Source organism: Lepus europaeus, chromosome 12 (assembly GCF_033115175.1).
Source record: "Lepus europaeus isolate LE1 chromosome 12, mLepTim1.pri, whole genome shotgun sequence".
NCBI lineage: Eukaryota > Metazoa > Chordata > Mammalia > Lagomorpha > Leporidae > Lepus > Lepus europaeus.
In genome coordinates, this window is record NC_084838.1 from 58691650 (window position 1) to 58712283 (window position 20634).

Genomic DNA, 20634 nt, shown 5'->3' on the forward strand with positions numbered 1-20634 from the left:
TGTTTTGTAAGGTCTCTTTTCTTTATTGAGGTAAAATTCACATAGCATAAAATTCACCATTTTAACTATTTTAAAGTGTCAAATTCATTGGTTTTTAGTATAGTCACAGTATTGTATAAAAATTACCAATACCTTACATGGATCTTTTAAAATTCTTATTGTTAATTTTAAATTTACAAAACAAAATCATTTTAGTTGAAAAGGATATATACTTTTAAAAATATTTAGGAATTTTGCTTGAAATTCAAATTATATAGATTTTCTAAAATATTGAGGTTCAGTGTTTACTTCACAAAACTAAAAGGTATTGGCGTGAAATATTAATTGAGCATATTTATAAGTTTTTTTTAAATCTCTGTTATACTAAGAGAAAGATGAGAGTTCTAATTAAGATAGTGGCTAGACATCTGCTTTGTATCTGCTTTATAATAAGTAATATTTCTGTTGACTAAGCAAGAAATTGTTAGTGTCTTTAAAATTATGAACTAATTAGAACAAGATAAAAAGAACTGAACTTCTTGTCAACATCAAATCAAATGAAAACCTCAGATTTTAATATTTATCTAAGATTTTATTTTGTATACAAACTTATACAAAGTATTATTTACTGGAGTTTATATACTTTTATATTGGTTTATATTTTATTTGAGGAAAGAATGAAACTATGACATTTCTAAACATGTTAATAATCAGGACTGTGACAGAATATAACTTTATAAATATCTAATTTGTAAGAGGTTGCTTTAGAGAAGATTTTAAATATACCCAAACAAAAATTTTAGTCTCTGTGTACATGAGTAGACTTGATTGAGGTTAAGATCAGAAATACTAACAGCAGGGTGTTCGCTGTGAAACTCACCTAAATTAAAGTCTTCCAGAAAAGTCTTATCTTATTGCCAGATTTCACGATACTTCCAACCTCCTAAAACCATTTGTTCTGTCCACATTGAAGCCTCTTGGACCAAAGAGGACTTTGTTTCTTTTTATCTTTATTATGACATTTGAGGTCTGCTTATTGCTGATGAATAATAGGTATATACATGCATCCTTAATGTTTCACAATGATATTCTTTAGCCAAGTAGTTTTGTACACAGTCCAAAACATGCAACTTTTTTGGTGTCAGGGCAAAACTGATTATTAAATGTTTAACAAATATTTATATTGGTAGCATTGAATAAATGCATGTTTTTAACTCTCATTTTAACTAATATGAAAAATGTAATTTTAACTGGTTGCAGATTTTCTTGTATAGCATTAGGTTTCTCTCTGGTGTCGTGACTGGAAGTAAATGTTTTAGTACTGTATAACAACACGTAATGCTGGATTCAGACTTCAGCTCTGACTTTGCAACAAGGGTGTGAACATTCCTATTCAGTGTCTGATTTTATCTTTCTGTGGGCTAAAGAATAGGATTACTTTCGCTTCTTGATAATTTTAACCTAATCTAATACTGGTTTGACAATTGGAAATTTATATGGAAACCATGTTTGCCTTTTCAGAGCATGGAATACCACTCCATTAATGGATTCCCAGAAGGTTGTATCAGTGGATGTCCCATAGAATATCCTGAATACATACAATGAGAAGGCTCTCCCTGTTTCTGAAATATTTAGTTCATTGTTTTATTCAGCAAAATCGTATTTCGTTGTACCATTACAGATAGCCAAGAAGTAACAAAGAAGGGAGAAGTGGACAAAATGAGAACTCGACAGCATTCAATGATAAAAATCCATCTTCCTGGATGCAGTTAATACAGAAATGTAAAAATGCTCCCATCTGGCTAGGCATCAGTGTCTGATGCAGTCTCTGGGGGAAGTGGCTACAAAGTCATTTCCACCTAATGGGTTGCTAGGTTGCTTCTGTACAGTAAGTTGGTGGTTGCAGCCCACTTCCTCCAAGACAAAGGTTCATGTCTCTAAAACCCCATCACAACTGACACTAATTGGCATTGCTGTGGGCTCCGAGCTGTGAAAGCAGGCCTGAGTGGGCATGGAGCAGGGCACACTGATGGGGCGTGTGGCGCCAAGGGGAGGACTTCTGCTTGGGTTTTGCCAGTAGATACGTGCATTTTGATTTTCTTTACTGACCCCTGCTCATGCAGTTTATATTATCTTCAGCCTTGTTATTTGATTGAGGAAAAATTTGTTGGAAGCCCTTGTCTTGAGGAGGTATCCAAATGTTAACACTGACCTGTGAAAAATCTCTGTGTGATTAAAATGACTAGTAGTAAACATAATAACAGTAGACCTTTTTTACCTCATGTTTTGATGCATCTAATAAGCTAATATTGTTTTATTTTTTCTGAAATGAGAAGCCAGAAGAGGGCATATTTGTCTTTTCAGAAATCAGCTTGGGAGCCACTTGGTCCAGTTCAGTTACAATTGCTGTGAATTACAGAGAGAACCTGCTTCATTCAGGAGGATCAGGAGTGAAGGATTTTATTGCTGCCAGGGAGTTGGAATGATCAGGAACGTGAAAGCCCCTTAGAACCCTCGCCTTGGCAATGTTTAATTATGTCAAAACTTTGAAGGCCAAGAATGGCCTCCATGCTTGGGTGACTATGTAGAGGACAGGGAAGAGAACCCATCCTGAGCAGTCCTTACATTGCCAGGATTGTGTTGGGCACTTTGTTTTCACAGTGGACATATATTACCCAGCTTCAGGGCACAGAGAAGTGTGGCTACAGTTATGTAGGCAACTGTGTTCTCTTGCATGCATATTGAAAAATTGGTGAGTTGTGGCAATAAGGAGGAAGGGAATTACTAAGGGAATGGATTAGTCATATTAATCATTTATATCTTCTCAGTGAATCCATTTAAAATGAAAGTGGATAGCCATTTAGGTACCCAGTCCCTGCCCTCCCTAGCTTCCTCTTCCCCTCTCCATCAGTCTCAGGCTCAGGAGTGTTCGGTAGGGATCCTGCTGGAACAATTGGCTGGGACTTCAGCTCCCTGTGAGAGGCTCTGCTTTCTAATCTTGGGAAAGCTCCTGAGGCCTTCCTCAGGAAACTGCTGACTTCCTTCACTGTTTCCAAAGAGATGAGAAACAAGTTTGGGATTTCCTTCACCCCCAAAGTCCTTTAAACAGAGCATGTTTCTTGCATTGATGTCCATTTGTTAGGTCTCAGTGCGGTCTCAGGCCTCTTCCAGGTCCCACGATACAGTTAGCGGTGACAGGGCTGGAAGGAGGCTGGAGCAAGCGAACTGTCCATGGCACAGTCTAAAGAGCTGCTCCTTCCTGGCATTGTGCACCTGCACTTGGCATTCTGATTCACTGATTCTGGAGTGGTGTTCTGACTTCTGCAGAGCATCACAGCTGATCCTGACGTATGCTTGTACCCATCCTCTTTATATTTAATAGGCAAGAGCTGTGTGTGTTTTTTAAGAAGTAGAAACATTTGGCTCATAGCTAAAGAAGATGTACCATCACTGTTTCCTGTGATCCCAAATTAAAGCAAAGACAGTTCCACCTTGGAGGCCTTATCATCTCATGCTTTATGCTTCTCTTACTCTTAATACCTTTTGTTTTCTTAGACAAAGATATAACATGCCTGACACCTATATACATCTGTATAGAACTTCATGTTATTAGGTCAGGAGTAATAGTCTCACACAGAAACTAGCTTTATTAGCTGTCACTCCCTCGTAATATTACTTCCCTCCAGCACCAGATTTCCCCTAATTATTAACTGTTTCTTTAAGATTTATTTATTTTGAATGGCAGAGTTACAGAGAGAAGGCGAGAGAGTCAGCGATCTTCCATCCTCTGGTTCACTCCCCAAATAGCCACAACTTGCCAGGGCTGGGCCAGGCCAAAGCCAGGAGGCAGCAACTTCTTCTGGATCTCCTACATGGGTGTAGGGGTCCAAGGCCTTGGGCCATCTTCCACTGTTTTCCCAGGCCATTTGCAGGGAACTGAATTAGAAGTAGAGCAGCTAGGACTTGAACCACCACCCAAATGTGATGCCAACGTCTCAGACAGCAGCTTTACCTGCTATGTGACAATGCTGGCCCCTAATCATTAACCTTTAAAAAATAAGTAGGCTAATGGGATTGGGGGATGGGAGTCACTGTTTTAATTAATTGATGCACAGAATTGAAAAAAGTTTTCATGGGGCCAGCATTGTGGCACAGAGGGTTAAAACTACCTCTTGCAAAGCCAGCAGTCAGAACAGAGCATTAGTTCAAGCCTGGCTGCTCTGCTTCTACTCCAGGTTCCTGCTAATGCACCTGAGAAAGCAGCAAAAGAGGTCCAAGTGCGCAGGCCACTGCCACCCACGTGGAAAACTAGGGTGCAGTTTCTGGCTCCTGGCTTCAGCCTGGCCTAGCCTCAGCCATTGTGGCCATTTGGAGAGTGACACAGCAGATGGAAGATATCACTTTCTCTCTGCCTCCCCCACCTTCCCTCTCTGCCTTTAAAATTAATATTTTTTAAAACAATTAAATTTAAAGAAGAAAATAGTTTTCATGTAGATAAACATTGGAAATGATGTTTGGCAGCTAGATGATGGCTAGACAAGATTGTGAAACGTAACCCTAAAATTTGTTCACCTCTGAGGAGTAAAGAATACAAGCTGTCAATAGATGACTCTTCTTAAAGAAAGTAACACTGCACAAGTACACACCCACTGAAAATCCTCCCACTTCTCCCTTGCATTTTTCTAAGGCATGCCATCTGGCAGCCGTGTCCCGGTGTTAAACAACTGGAACACAGGTAATATATTTTACAATTAAAATAACAGCCTCACATTTGCTGGATATGATCAGACATAAAATATTAAAGCATGCTTACTGCCAGCTCTGTGGATATTCAGATAATGTTTCAGTGAAAATCATATTGAATTGTGCTTTCCAGATTTATTTATGGTTCACTCAAGTGAAACACACTAATTGTGCAAATGGAGTAGGAAGCAGCCATCTTAACAATCTGTGAGGTGCATGGCCCGGTTCATGAAGAGCAGTAACTGCTGGCGTCCCGCTAGAGTCCATCTCAGATTATTTAAAATACATAATATGGTTTTGATGCAGGTTTCTTACACATCAAGACTCTAAATGTGGGAGGGTAAAACTTTGCTGATTGCCACTGTCTTCCATTATCTGTCTTCATGAGAGCAGCAGAGCTAGTCAGTGTGAGTTCGTTCACCCAAATATAAATCAGCTTGTACTCAGCTGAAGAATTGGAAGCATCACAACATATGGAAATGCCTGCTGAGTCAATGGGACATCAGAGTATGAAAGTATTGCAGTCCAGTGCTGTGGCATAGCGGGCTAAGCCTCCACCTGCGGCACAGGCATCCCATATGGGCACCGGTTCTAGACCTGGTTGCTTCTCTTCCGATGCAGCTTTTTGCTATGGTCTGGGAAAGCAGTAGAAGATGGCCCAAGTCCTTGGGCCTCTGCACCCATATGGGAGACCCTGAAGAAACTCCTAGCCCTTGGCTTCAGATTGGCTCAGCTCTGCCCATTGTGACCATCTGGGGAGTGAGCCAGTGAATGGAAGACCTTTCTCTCTGTCTCTTCCTCTGTCAAATAAATAAATAAAAAATATTTTAAAAAGTATTTTACATTATATACTTATTTTTCATATATTAACTATCTGTTAACCAAGATTCTGTGACAGTGTAGCCGTTTTATTCTCCAGAGTAGGAAAGCAGATCGGGAAGATTCCATCAGCATGTGAAGAGAATTCCAATGGACTGCTTCATGCTTCTTTTTTACCTATGCTGGAAGACAAGTCCAGGGGACCATTCATTTGGAGAAGGTGTTAGAAGGGTGTGTGTTTCCTTATGGCAGGCTGCTGTATGGAGGCCTTCATTCACAGCCTTCTCTGCCTTACAGCAAGGGAGAGAGAATATTAAATTTCTACTTCTCTCCTTTTGATCTCAAGGAAGTCATAAATCTCTCCAGCACACAAGTTGACTTAACCCTTGCAAGTACTTGAATCTGGTTGACTTAAAGCCGGTAGCCCTGATCTCTTTGCCTTCCTTTAGGAGGAAGCAGAGGTGTATTTGTTACTCTTTATGCAGTACAACTTCTCACACTGCCTTTAGAGTAAAGGATGGACAGGAAATGAAGGTGAGAATTCTTTGTCTAGGATTGACCACAGATTGTGAAGGAGCTGCTCTTCCTTACGGTTCATTTATATTTACCTAGCGTGAATGGATGCTGTAGAGACTGAAATTAGACACTGCAGTTACCCTTGAGGTGTGATTCTGCTTTTAATTTATTCACATGTAAGCCACAATTTACTCGATACTCTAAATCAGGCAATCGGAATAAGGACGAAAAGAGGCAACTGCAGAAACTGAGGATAAGGGATCCCATAGAAAGATTTTGGTGTTTGGCTTTTTCAAAAACAGGAAGTATGTCACTCAGTTTCCAGATAGAGGCAGTCTGTGTTGCCCACGGATTTTCACGTTGCCTGGGACAGAGCCAGTGCCTGGGCCTTGAGCCGTGTTGCATCTCTGTTTTTTGGTTTCAGGCACAGCATGATAAAGTAGCCTTTGGGATCAAGGGAGATTGCAGTGGTGGAGGGAGTGGTATTCTTTTGGGTTAGGACAGGGAGACCTGAGGTTAGGAAGTTACTAGCATTGCCTAGAGGAACAACTAGACTTGAGGCCTTGGAAGAAGGTCCTTATTTCTGTTGTCTCTGAAATCTCTTCCCTCTAGTGGTGAGTCCATTCTGCTGCAGCCACGCCTGCCTGGAAAGTGCATCTCTTGTCACTGTTCCCTGAAACTGGATGACCAGGCAAGATTTCCGTATGGCACCTTGTGTATTTCAGTAGTAAACACGTGCTAGACATTTCTTGTATGGTTTCCCTTTTCACATAGCAAGCCCTGGATAACACACAACAGAGATGCTTTAGCAATTTCACCTTTTTACTTTGAAGTTCACATAATTTTACAAAAGTTATGTCCACTTAAAAATGTCATCTCTTTTCATTTTTGTCTCCTAGTATGATAATACTTATAAGCATGAGTTTAACATAAACTGATGTAGTAATATCCTCTTTTTTTAAAAAAATAAAGATTTTCTTATTTATTTATTTGAAAGGCAGACTTACAGACAGGAAGAGGCAGAAAAAGAGAGAGAGAGTGAGATCTTCCATCTGCTGGTTCACTCCCCAAATGGCCTCAATGGCCAGAGCTGCACTGACCTAAAGCCAGGAGCCAGGAGCTTCTTCCTCCAGGTCTCCCACGTGGATGCAGGGGTCCAAGGTCTTGGACTGTCTTCTACTGCTTTCCTACGCCATATCAGAGAGCTGGATCTGAACTGGAGCAGTCAGGACTTGAACTGGCACCCATATGGGATGCAGGCCAGGGCTTTAACCCACTATACCACAGCGCTGGCCCAGTGATATCCTCTTTCAAGTTCTTAGAAAGTGGTTAGGAAACCAAAAACTTGACGCATACATATGCAGTGCCTAGCAAGTGATGGGAATAGTAATAAAGACTTCACTCTGTTGCTATTAATTATGCTTCTGTTATTAATATTGTAGCATATTGTTCTTGTTCTCATATAGGGTCTCTTTTGTTGAGAGGGGCATATGCCTTATACTAAGAGAAGAAGTACTGGTTTGCAGTCTTTATTTAATGAAGAGATTTAATGAGATCTCAAAATATAGATTTATATCCTCAAAACTGGAAGGAACCAAATAAAAGAAACAGGCACAAAATGAAATAATATCATCTCTATGTGATAAATTGTGATATTTAAAATCACAACTGGCTTTGTGCAAATAGGAGCAGATTTATTCTGTACACTAAGATTATAAGAAGAATGACATAAAAGCGCATGCAGACAAAGCCTGTGCCTTCTGGTGTGTAAAGCAACTATCTAAATATATGTCTATTTGTGTCCGCATGCAAAGTTAAAGGACACTTTTCCATGAAATAATGCATTCCTTTAGAATTGCTATAGATTTTCATAATTTTTAAAAACATTTCTATTGTAACCTACATCAAAAGGGCAGCCAGGGTTTTTTGTGTCTGACTATACATATGCATTATAAAAAAGTGAGTCTACTGTAATTACCAGTTTGCAGAGCGAATTCCTGCAGGGTTTGTACTCTCCCCATTAGTAAAAGAGATAAGTTGAAATGTATTAAAATTTCACTGTACAACTGGGAGTTTTTGTTCACAGTAAATGTGTTAATGTTTCTTCATTGCTTGACTGTTTGTGTTTAAATTTAGGCAGCGTGCCCAACAGGGACAAAATTATAGGATAAAGCTATGTATAAAAGAAAATCCTTCAGAGAGCACCAATAAGGCTCTTTTTAAAAATAAGCAGTTACATATAATAGTACATGGCTGCAACCACAGAGAAAAGTTTTATCTGTCTATTTCAGAATTATTGGAATTTTTCTCTCCCTTGTGTAAAAGTTAAGAGGACCGAGCTTATGTCAATAGCTGATACACTTTGATGTAAAAACATCTATTCTTTTATTCAGTGTTACTCCCGCAAAAAGAAACAGAAACCATTCCTTCTTGTTGTCCTTATGATGAAGAGTGGCTAATAACATTTTGAGAGACAGGTGTTAGATCACATTCTCTTCCTTAGTATAGGAACTCTTTCTTGTTAAGAATTCTAATTACAGCCTGTTAACATTTTTGGAGCATTTTTCTCTGCTTTTCTTCGTTGCCATGAACTTAGTAAATACAATTATTCACAAAGATGGGCTTCCATTTTAAAAAATTAATCTATGACCACTATCACCTAGTGTGAATATGTAATGAAATTCACAAATACAGGATAAAGGCTCCCATTTCTCTGTTGTCTAGAGAGGGTAGAAGGTGCAGCTCTCTATAAATGCTGGCTATAATAAGCTTTGGCCAGCCAGGAAATCAACCCTCCTCTCTCTCAAATGTTGAAGACATATTATAGTTTTACGATTTACCTTTTGTAGTTTCTTCCATCTGCTTTTACCTAGACATATGGATACTATCCCAGATGCCTCTGCACGCCTCACACAGCAGACCCACAACATAAACCAGTGTAAGGAGCCCAAAATAAAATGTCTGGCTTCATGTCGAGATGTTGCTGTCCTGGAAATGGTGATTTCTAATTTACTTACAGAGACAGAGACAATGGAGGAGGGGGAGAGAGAATATGCATATATGAGAAGATTTCATAGCATGTTGCTTTTATGCCTGTGGTCACATACCTGTATGAAAATGTGAAAGCCCCATATGTATTTTCTGTTGTATATTAGCTTTCCTTAAGAAAATGTATTTTTCCCTTAAATAGTTTGATTCACCTCCCCCTGCCTCAGAAGACATTTAATTTTTACTTCTTCCTCTACACTGTTCTTTAAAACATGAATTTTTAACTGATAGACCTTGAAGTCCTTCAGAGCCATTACTTTCTTTTGGCTAATTTGTAGAAAGGCACCATATGAAAATTGGATTTTTGATCTGATGGAGTGATTCCTGAGTTCTTATGAACCATTTATAGTCTATCAAGTAAATCCTTCTTAGTTCACGGATTATTGACCCAATGGACCATATTAGCTGCTTCGAAGCTGTTATAGCCCATTATGTTGATTCAGCTGACACATATGTGAACCCAGTCCACATGCCCAAGATGACATTAACATTGTTCTGGAAGACCCCCCCCCCCTTTTTTTCTACAACGTTTTCTATTTATTTCTTAATTTTTGAGAGTTGGCTCGGAGTTTCTGACAACCATTGCATAGGTCTCTCAATTTGCTGGGTGATGTTGAAGCATTTGTTAGCAGATGGTCTGGTCCTTGCTGTCTTTCTCTATAAGTATATGACTCTCATCTTTTAAGCTAATCTGTAAAAGAAAAAAGAGAATAATGTTTTTTCAACACTCTAGGGCACAGTTTCCTTAAGATGCTCACAGATTCCATAGAAATTCGTGGGATTTCTCTGAGCATCTGAATTTAGCCTTTTGAATTTGAGAAAAGTACCTTTTAGAAGAAATGATAACATTGTATTTGTGTTTTTAAAAATGTATTACATGAGAGGTTTCACTTGAAAAATACCAGTGATGCAGCCACTGGTAAAATCAAGATGTGCCTTCATTGATTTATATGAAGCTCTAATGAAGCCAGTTCAGGTCTCAACACAGACTCCCCCCCGCCCCCCGGGAATCTGTGACCTAACATAAATAACGTATAAGGGAGCATGTAGACTGTTCATCGTATCATTATTATTATTTGTAATAGATGTGATTCCTGCAGTGATACCTAGCCAAAGAAACATGCTGTTATCATCAGAGGTAGTTATGCACAGTTATACAGACAATGAGAGGTTTGTTGAGATAATGTGTCTGAACAGTAATCCCAGGACAGGTATACCATGCCGTCATAAGCCAGGTCTTCTTGGGAGGGCCTTGTCTCATTTTTTCAAGATTTTGGCATTTCTTAATATAGCCATTTAAAGACATCCTAAAACAGTGTTCTGAGTCAGTTTCTTTATCCAAAAATATACCACACTGTAGAAAATCCTGGTGTAGATTCTTAACTGTTTACTTGGCAGTGTCTGTTTTTCAGTTGACTTAAACCTTTACCCATTCTCTCCCTTTTCTGTGTAATCTTGCTGACATCTCCTATTGGGTCATAAACCCCTCTTGGGACAGAAAGAAATACCAGAGGAGTCTCCCTGAGGAGGAGAGTAGCTAAGGGGATTATTTTGCTGCTTTCTTCTCATATCTAGGTGGAGTAGAAAGAGCTCTGGCTTACTAGCTGTGGCCGTTTAGGGACATCTCTGAGCCTCATTTTCTGCTGTTTGAGAAATTACTAATATCAGAGATTTTGATGATTAACTACATGAGTATAGTTGAAGTATTATACTAGCTTCATAGCACTGTACAAACATGGCATGTTGTTAGTCTCACAAAGGCTGCCCTAAGGGGCCTGAATAATCAGTTGTCATTTGAAATGATAAATTCTAAAATGCAACTGCTTTCTTCTCTTGTCGCTTCGCTGGGGTGAATTCGTCCATAAACCTAGAGGAGTAAATTTAGACAAAAGGTCACCTACCTGATGGTGTTGCTAGGTACATGAATTGATTACAGTGACCTGGCATTTGAAGCAATTTGGCCAGCTCCTTTTATGTCAAGCATAAAGATTTAGAGGAACTCCCTTTGTAAGAGTTCTTCATGTGCCATCTGAGTAGAAAGGTAGCGTTGACTTAGGGTAACGTTTCACAGCTGGCGTGAGGTGGGACAGATCCTCAATTCATCTTATACCTCTCTGTCTGGTCCCAAAATATGGGATCTTCATGCAAATCCATCGTTTCCCAGGATTGGAGGTGCTTACGAAATACCAGAACTTACGCTTTATCTTGTCTTCCTTCTTGCTTAATGAGGAGTAATGCTTAAAGGTTTATAAGTCTTCATGCATCTCATTATAAATCCCGTCCTTATTAATGTCTTCCCTATCATATTATATTAGTAATTGTTTTCATGAATGCCACAGAGAAATGTAATCACATTACCTCCTTTCAAATTGCATTAGTGCAAATGAATAAAATGTATATCAATGGAATACAAAATTGCTGATTCAACATTAACGTGAAATGAGATAAATATTACTTAGCATTCATATGATATCAGAGATACTTTGACTTCTTATACAAAGTTATATATTCTGGTAAACAGAGATAGAGGTTGGTTAAAATGTGGTTACTTTTTAACAGTGAGCTAACCCCTTCAGTATCAGTATCTTCATGCAAAGACGTTTTCCTTTATAGTTGTCACAGCCACCAAAAGCACTCTGTAAAAATCTATAAGTATACTAGAAATAAACAGAATATATTAATTGTTAATTGCTAGGTAAGCAAGTAAAATATTTTTGCCTGAAATGAAATGCCTTTTATTTCTTGTTTCTCTAATATTACTAATTGCTTAACAAAATAGCTTGTATTACCATAGGCCTAATTTAATTGAAAAAAAAAAAAAAGGAACACTCCAAAGCTTGCATATGCTTTGATGCCATAGAAGCATGGGTATTTTCCTTATATAATTGGCTATATCCCGCTGTTGATTTTTCCTCTGAACTCCTAAATTATTTAAATGGGGTCTTCCTCTTGTCGATTGATAGTTGGTTGTGATCGTAAGGTAATGACTGCAGCTGCTCACTGGATCCGAGTCTGTGAAAATTTATGTGTCTGTTTGTGTCCCTTACTCCCAGTTTGTATTTATGCATTTGAGTCATTGAAGCATTCACAGTCATCTATAAACATGTGCATACAATTTTATGATTTTCGTTGTTTCTTGACTTTTGTTCAGTAACTTTTACTATCGCAGTTAATCGAGAGATGTTTTTGGTCATATGCATGACAGAATTCACCACTGTCAATTTTTAACAAATTATTCTTTTAGCACCTGGGTATTAATATCGCTGAGCAGTATAGTCTGGAATTTTGGTATGTTTTTAAATCCCCAAAACTTGAAGAATATCCTGAATTATCCTGATAGAAAAATGGTAATATTTTAAAAATAATTATCAGTTATAAAATGGATATATTAGGTTTTCATTGTTTTAAAGGAGAAGAGATTTTCAAATTTAAGCAACAGTAAAATGTCTTTTTTTAACCTCCCATTTATTTACTCATGTACCATTTGTATATTGAAAATATGAACAAAAGACAGATATTATGCTGCAGTATGTCTTCTAGGGAATGATATCTTATAGAATTAAGTGATTTAATACTACTAAAAGAAAGCGGGTATTTCAGTGGGATTTTCTATTTACTCTTCCCATTGTTGAATAGCTGTATTGATACATATTCCACATACCGTGCATTCCACCCATTGGGGCTGGTGTTGTGGCTCAGCAGGTTAAGCCACAGCCTGGGACATCAACATCTCCAATGGGCACTGCTGCTCCACTGTCCCAGCAGCTCCACTTCCAATCCAGCTCTCTGCTAATGGCCTGGGAAAGCAGTGGAAGATGACCCCAAGCACTAGACCCATGTGTGAGACCTGGATGAAGCTCCTGGCTCCTGGCTTCAGCATGGCCCACCCTGGTCATTGCAGCCATTTGGGTAGTTGGTAGATCTGCCTGTCTATCTCTCTGTCTCTCTAACTGTGCCTTTCAAATAAATAAATAAAGTATACACTTTAATACATACTGGTGTATTCACAGGTATGTGCTAAATCCTTTAGCTATCACCTCACCACTGCCACCACCACTGTGATACCTAGGGAGCCACAAGTGTATTTTCTGTCTCCCTAGGTTTTCCTGTTCTGGACATTCCATCTGAATGGAATCATATAATATGTGATCTTTAGTGAGTGACTTCTTCAACTTAGCTTAGTGTTGTCCATGTTCATTCACGTCATAGCACATATCAGTAGTTCATTCCTTTTTATAGCCAAATAATATCCTGTTACATGAATATACAACTATTTGTCATCTGATATAGGTATTGTGCCTTTTAAGAAAAACTCAAAAGGTGGTTATAGCTCTCCTGGTTTTTAAAAGTGAGAGTTGTTTGAAGTTCAGCTTTTTCTTATGAATCTCTCAGTATTTTGGATGTGTTTACTGTGAAGATGATGTATTTCCTTGCTTATAACTTTTTTTCTCAATGTGTTTTGTTGAAATGTAACCATCTTTGAATTTGTCTGGCTTTTTGTGCTGGCCATGTTGCCTGCTGTTTAAATTAATGGCATCTGGCCCCTGCGACAATATGTTTTCAAATATTGACTCATCCATTCACAAGATCTAATATATTACTTTCTGTTGAGAAGATACCAAGACATTTCAGGGCACATAGGTACCACAGTGTTATCACTTATTCAGCTTGCGAGTTCTTCACATGACATTAAAAATATTAGATACATGCAAGGAACCTTTTTTTGAAAGTTTAATTTTTTAAAATTTTCTTGTTATGTTACCACCAAATAAGATAGGTGCTTTTTACTGTAATTTTCCATTATATTAATTTTTAAATGATTTTGTTTATTTGAAAGAAATAGAGAGAGAGAAAGAGAGAGAGAGAGAACGTTCCATCCTCTGGTTCCCTCCTCAAGTGCCCATAGAAGCCAATGCTGGGCCAGGCCGAAGCCAGGAGCCAGAAGCTTCTTCAGGTCTCCCACATGGGTTTAAGGGCCAAGAACTTGGGCCATCTTCCACTTTTTTCCCAGGCTCATGAGCAAAGAACTGGGTTGGAAGTGGAGCAGCCAGGACTCGAACTGATGCCCATATGGATGCTGGTTCTGCAGAGATTAACCTTCTACACCATAGCTCCGGCCACTATTATATGAATTTAAAATTTTTTTTTAGCAGACAGAATAACTTTGTTGTTTCTCAGTTGCTGTTATTACCATTAGATAACAAGTAGTAACAATTACATTATAGTTGAACACTTGTAGACCCTTAATATTTAAAAAATTCTATTTTCATTTGTTTGTAAGTTGGTAGGGGTGGAGAGGAATTGATTGATTTTGCATCTGCTGGTTCACTCTGCAAATGACTGCAAAAGGCAGAGCTGGGGCAGGCTTAAGCCAGGAGGCCAGAATTCAGTCCCAGTGTTACATATGGGAAGCAGAGACCTGAATACTTGAGCCACTGCCTGCTTCCTCCCAGGGTGCTCATTAACAGGAAGCTGGATCTGACGTAGGAGGTAGTACTATGGATATGGGATATAGGCATCCCAAGTGGCTGCATAGCTGCTGTGCCAGTGGTTAAGATGCCTTTGTCCCACATCAGAGTGCCTGGTTCGATTCCTGGCTTGGGCTCCTGACTCCAGCTTCCCATTAATGTAAACCCTGGGAGGCCTTGGTGGTGTCTAACGTAATTGGATTCCTACCACCCACGTGGGAGACCTGATTTGTTTTCCTGGTTCCTGGCTTCGGATGTGGCCCCTGCCTAGCCCTGTTTATTGCAGATGTTTGGGGAATGAGCTAGTGGATCTCCCTCTTTCTCCACCCTCCCCTTGCCTCTTTTTATCTACCTCTCAAAAATTTAAAAACACAAAATTTGAAAAATTCTAAAGGTAGTATCATGTTTTCAAGCCTTAGTTAATACTCAAGACACTTCTTTTGGGAGTTGCTTCTTTTCAAATACTTTTATGTGTCAGCCAAATAGAAGCAGAGGGGATAAAACTGTCCTGAACACCGTGTAGAAAGATTCTTGCTGATTTAATCAGCATTACTGTCATGTGAGTGCTTTAGAGTCTCGGAGGTAGTGTTTGAAGTACATTCTTGGGATCTCATCCACAAAATGTATAAATGTGCTGGCCACAACTTTCTGGTCATGTGCACGATCACTCTTGTGTCTTATAATGCGTAGTAATTGTTACTTGGTAGTCTATACACAGTGTATTCTCCGGCAGTCCTAGAAAAATTATCTTCCAGATTCATTACAGATCATTTTCTATTCTAGATTTTTCTACAAATTGAAGACTTTAAAGAACAGTTTCCCTACCAAGTAAAACATTTCACTTAACCTTTGATACCATGCATACCTTTCCTTCTGGGACATATGTGTATATGCAGAGGTGAATAATACCTGCTGTGATAAACTAATTAATTACAGCATAGAATAGTTTGTATCCTCATAAAAGGGTTGCCAGGTGTACATATTTACCATCTCTATGACTTTCAGTGTAGAAGATTCCATTTAAATAAAAGAATTTGACATAGGTTTAAAAAGTGTCTTATCACTAGTAGTCCATTATAGGCAATCAACTTATATACCTAGATTTCCCACCTATGTTTATAGTAGAAACTGGTGGGAGAGAATGAATGTTGTGTTAATGATTATCTTTTCCTAAAATTTACTTTTAATGTAGGTCATGTACTTAACCAGTAAAAATTTTAAGATATTTCAAGTAAAATTCCATAATCTAAATTGTAAATCTTGCTATTCTGCCCAGAAGTGAGCAAGAGGAAAGTAGATTTCAGACAGCTCTTTAGTTATATATGGGATGGTGGCCAGGGTCAATGGATACTTGAAGACAGTGTCCTGCTAATAGTTTTTGTTTGTTTTTTTCCCCAATGGAAAGACAAAGCTGAAAACTGAAATAAATTTTAATTTTAGAGGATTTTTTTCTCTCTTTCTGATTGTTCTTTTAAAATAAATGTTTTGTATTTCTGCTTGCCCCGTGACTTTCACTGTTTTATTATTCTGTGTTCTTGGGTAAGTGTTCTCAAACAGGTTGTAACTGATAGGAGATTCATTGATTAGTCTTTATGCAGTTCTTTTGTAGGTATACTATGTACTAATTGAAGCACCACTTTTGTGCTTCCCTGAAAAATATCATTTTGTAAGAAGATTGATGTTCAATTCACATTTACTTGCAGAGTTCAAGCCAGTGATGAGCGTGATAAAACTAAAGAGACTTCAGTTGCAGTGCTAACCAAATCCGTTATTTGAATAGAGCCTAAGAACTCATCTAAAATACTATCAAATACACTTTTGCTTAAATATTCAAATATGAAAGTGTTACCAATCCTTGATTCACTTTTTGAAACTAAGTCACCCTGCTTTTTGTGTTCTAGATCTACTTTTGAATTTGAATTGTTTTAATTGTATGTTTTCTTCATGTTTCTATAGGTTGTGGAAATAAACTAATTAGTATTTATCTTCCTTACCACTATATAATTTAGAGCCATGTAACACACATGTACATTTCTGAACTCTTAATATTAGGACAAATAATAACCCTCAGGCCCACCTTGGAGGATTATAGTATGAATAGTACAGTAGGATGCATGTCAAAGTTTTCATTTGTTCATTAAGACTAAATATGATTTAAACACTTTATAAGTTATTAAAATATAATTTAATACACAGGGAAGAATCAAAAGGGAAGAAAGAATCATTCATATGTAATATGTGGAGAGTTATCATTTATCACTGTATCACTGATACTGTTCCAGCCACAGGTGCTCAGGCTTTACATTCGTTAACTCCTGTAATTCTTTTGACAGAGTGGCTGTGTTGTTTGTAGATGGGGAGAGGGGCTCGGAGAATCGTGGTTCTCACGGTGCCTTTTGAGCATCTGTTGTTTGCCAGTATGCATTTTGCGTCCAATAGACTTGTGACCCTGTCTTCATGGAGCTTAAGTTCTAGAGTGGAAGACAGAGTCAAATCAAATAATTACACCAATAGAGATGATATTCACAGTCTGTGGTGAGTGCTGAGAGAGACTATTGAAGACTCATGATGCAGGTGGATAATGGGGAACTTGCCTGGAATAGCAAACCGGGGCAGCTCAGCTTGGGGCGGGGAGTGATACCTGACTTGAAATCTAAAGGGGCAGGAGGGTGGGCAGGTGGAGAACATTCCCTGGGAGAAACAGGCAATGAAAAAACCAAGTAACAGGGGGTTCTGTTGGGTGACCAGTGACGATTGACATCTGTTTGTACTGAAGCAGGAATAAGCTGACAAGAGAGTAAAAATAAACTCAGTAACGACAGTGTCATACAAACAGATAAAATGTGTGTGTGACTTAAAAAAAAAAAAAAAAGTTCCTGGAGATAGGGCAAAAAGAGGAATGTGCCAATTAATTAGGAGGCAGTTTGAACAGTAACTGTGGGAGTTTAGAATTCAGGAGAGGCAGGGATAGATCATTTTTAGAGGAAGGCAAAATATCAGTGAAGAACTCTGCCTGGTGCCTGCCTTGCCGCGAGTGTGATCGTAGCTCAAGATTCCTAGTCTGGGGGGAGAACTTGCACAGACCTTGCCCTAATCCCTAGATCTGTGACGTCATAGTTGATTGAGTTGAGGCGAGATACTCGATTATCTCTACCTCTGATCCCTTCTTTGTGAAACTAAGTAATATTGACATCGTCGTGGTATTTGCAGAGGACTGAGAGTGCCAGTGCTTGTAAACTCCCTAACACAATGTCTAGAGAGTGGCAATTCTCCGAAAAATGTAGCTATGAATAATAACAGGTAATAGTTTCCTATTATAAATACCTAAAAATATCCTTGAGTTGGCAGAGGAAAGGATATAGGAATGAAGAGGGAACTATGGTGCTTCTCAAATTCTACAAAGGCTTCCTTCTTGCTCGTAGGGTCTTCTTTGAACCCACTGCACACAAACACCAAAACATCACGTTCTTGAGGACGGGGACACTGCCATCCATTTCCTGCTACTTAATAGTGCCGGGCTCCGCAGTGATGGGTTTTTGCATAGTGATGGTATTTGAAGCTGGAGGAAAGGAAAAAATTGCCAAATTAAAGAATGAAGAGCCAGGCCATGGGAAACACCTGTATTTATTTACAGTGGAGAGAGAGTGAGAAGTTGCTGCCAGAAAAGCTAGGATAGTCAGTCTCTCCAGCCTGGGGCTGAAGGAGAGTCAGTGCTGCAAGCTGCGAAAACGTCTAGGAGGACGAGGAGACTAGGAAAAGGGACCAGATGTGATGAGAACATTGCCTCTCGGAGCAGACGCAGGGAAGTGTGGGGCTGAGCCAGACTGCTGCAGAGCTACAATGTAGGTGGTAGTGGTGGTGGTGAGGAAGTTGGAAGCGTTGGTTGCTTGCTGAGTGCATGGATTTCTCTTTCAGGAAATCCGTGGTAAAGGTAAGCAGAAGAAATGATTCCTTGTAATAAGTCTCAGGCTTAGGAAAATGTGTTACCGTTGTTCTTGGGGGAGGTAGGGGGATGGTGATCATCTAAGAATTGAGGAGAGTCCCGGGGCACCATTAATGAGGGAAGGTCCTAGAGGGGACCCACCGGTCTGCACGAGCAAGACCTGAGCACCGATCCCTGCATGTAGAGGTGGGAGAAGTCTGACTGGACTGACTGCCCTTTTCCTCAGTCTGCATTTGCAGAGCTTGTAGTTCAGATTATATAAAACCTACAGCCTGGTCTCCTCCGAGTGCCCAGCAGAGAACGGCAGACACTCAGGCTGGAGCTGAAAAGATGGAAGAAACAAACGTGCTCCCAAGAATGAAAGCTTACCCATTTCTGCTTCTCCCAGCTGTCTCCTTGTAATGCATGGACATTTTTGAGGCATAACTGGCTTTGATAGTTTTATGATAATTTATGTTTTTTAACTGTGGGTGAGTTGGCAAGTGATCACATTGGTTCTATTTTGTTGTGAATAAATAGTATGTCAAAGTTTTATGCTGTTTCAAAAATGTTATTTAGAATAAAACTTCCTTTGAAGCCACCATACTCTCTCTTACTCAAAATATTTATTTAGACCATATTGTTTAAATAGAAATAATTCCCTTAAGGAACAATTGTAGTCTATATAAAATCTGAATTTGGGACAAATGCACCTTCTGGAATTCATAGGAATACAAAATGGATATTCCAGTGCTTAAGTGTTTATATACAAGAGGAGTTGAGGTGTTCCAATGTTTATATGTTTAGTTACAAAAAGAGTAGAATTCATAAAAAAGGGATGATGGTCTGAAGAGTAGAATTCCCAAATGTTCCAGATGTATAAAGTTGTTTAGGAAGAGAAAATATTTGTATCATAAACTAATTGAGAGTCAGTAAGCTGAATGAATTATGCAGTGAAAAATACATATAAAAATAAATCTTGCACCTATTGACTTATCCTGTCTTTAAATAAATTAGAGCTTACAATGTGTTTTCAACATGGTATAAAATTAGTGTATTTTTGTAACATGATATTATCAAATTAATGATTTCTAGCATGTATGTCTTTTTTGCTGGAGTTAAATAGTCCTTGGAAGATCACCTCTTTTTTATTGTCCATCCCTGATTGTGGTGAAGACTTTTTTAGAAAACACTTATTATTGCTCTTCAAATTTTATACACATTTTAATGTTAATATTGTTCCTCTACCTAAATTTATAATTGGATAATTTTCAGAGTGTCTTGTTTTTAGTGGAAACATTGAATCCTAAACTGTTGCAGTCATAGTATAATCAAGTTGAGCTTATTCTTTTAACTAGCGAACATGTTATGTAAAGAAACTGTTTCTAACCTGGTACATTCTGATATCTTGTTCAGTCAATAAACTATTGAAATTGAAATAAGAACATTTGGAAGCAATGTTTCCCCCTGTAATCTTCGCCTTCCTTTAAGCACTAGGACATTCAGCAGAGTTTTACAACTTAGCTAATGTACAATTGACAGGTGACACTGGAAGAGAGTCCCTAAGAGATCAGGCAGATTATACCATTGAGTATTTCCCTGGAGGAGAACAGCAGAGGAAATTAGGGTTGAAAGTAGAGTATGAATTGATTCTGCAGTGAGCACTCCAACGTCCGAAACAGAATACAAACCCATTGATTTAATGTTAATTAATATGAGAAATACTTGAAACCGATCTGATATAGGAAGTAGAGGATACAGCAAAAGCTGGTTCAGTCTGAGTCTCTAGTAAATGGAATTTACCCGAGCCGTGCTAACAATACCTAAAATACTGCCTGTTACAGGCAGTTCTAGTTTATTTAGAAATCCAAATAGTCCCAGGAATGTGAGCCCTGGAGCTGAGTGAGTGTAGCTTTCTGCTCAGACGTGTAGTTCATGTACCTCTGCACCTACCCTTACCCCATTCAGTAATCACTGATTGCAGCTAAATCTGTAGAGATCTTTTCGTGGCATTTCAGGTAGTTACAGTAGATTGTTAATATCTGAGTGATCAGACTAAATCCCTTCTATCTTCGGGATTTCCATGCAAATTAAAACTAAATGAAGGAGATAGTCTGTAGTCTGGGAGCATAGGTCAGC

At 38.6% G+C, this 20634-nt stretch overlaps 1 protein-coding gene across 27 annotated transcripts in view; it reads left to right on the forward strand.

The window, feature by feature from the left end:
* BNC2 (basonuclin zinc finger protein 2) overlaps positions 1 to 20634 on the forward strand; it is a 454605-nt gene that overhangs the window by 277220 nt on the left and 156751 nt on the right. Inside the window, exon 1 of one of the 27 annotated variants that reach the window (XM_062208192.1) lies at positions 18415 to 18504. The exons of the other annotated variants lie outside the window; for them this stretch is intronic. Within the exon in view, the coding sequence (XP_062064176.1) occupies positions 18472 to 18504 (33 nt within the window). The 5' untranslated portion in view covers positions 18415 to 18471. Of the gene's footprint in view, positions 1 to 18414; positions 18505 to 20634 lie in introns of those variants that run through there. 27 annotated transcript variants of the gene reach the window in all.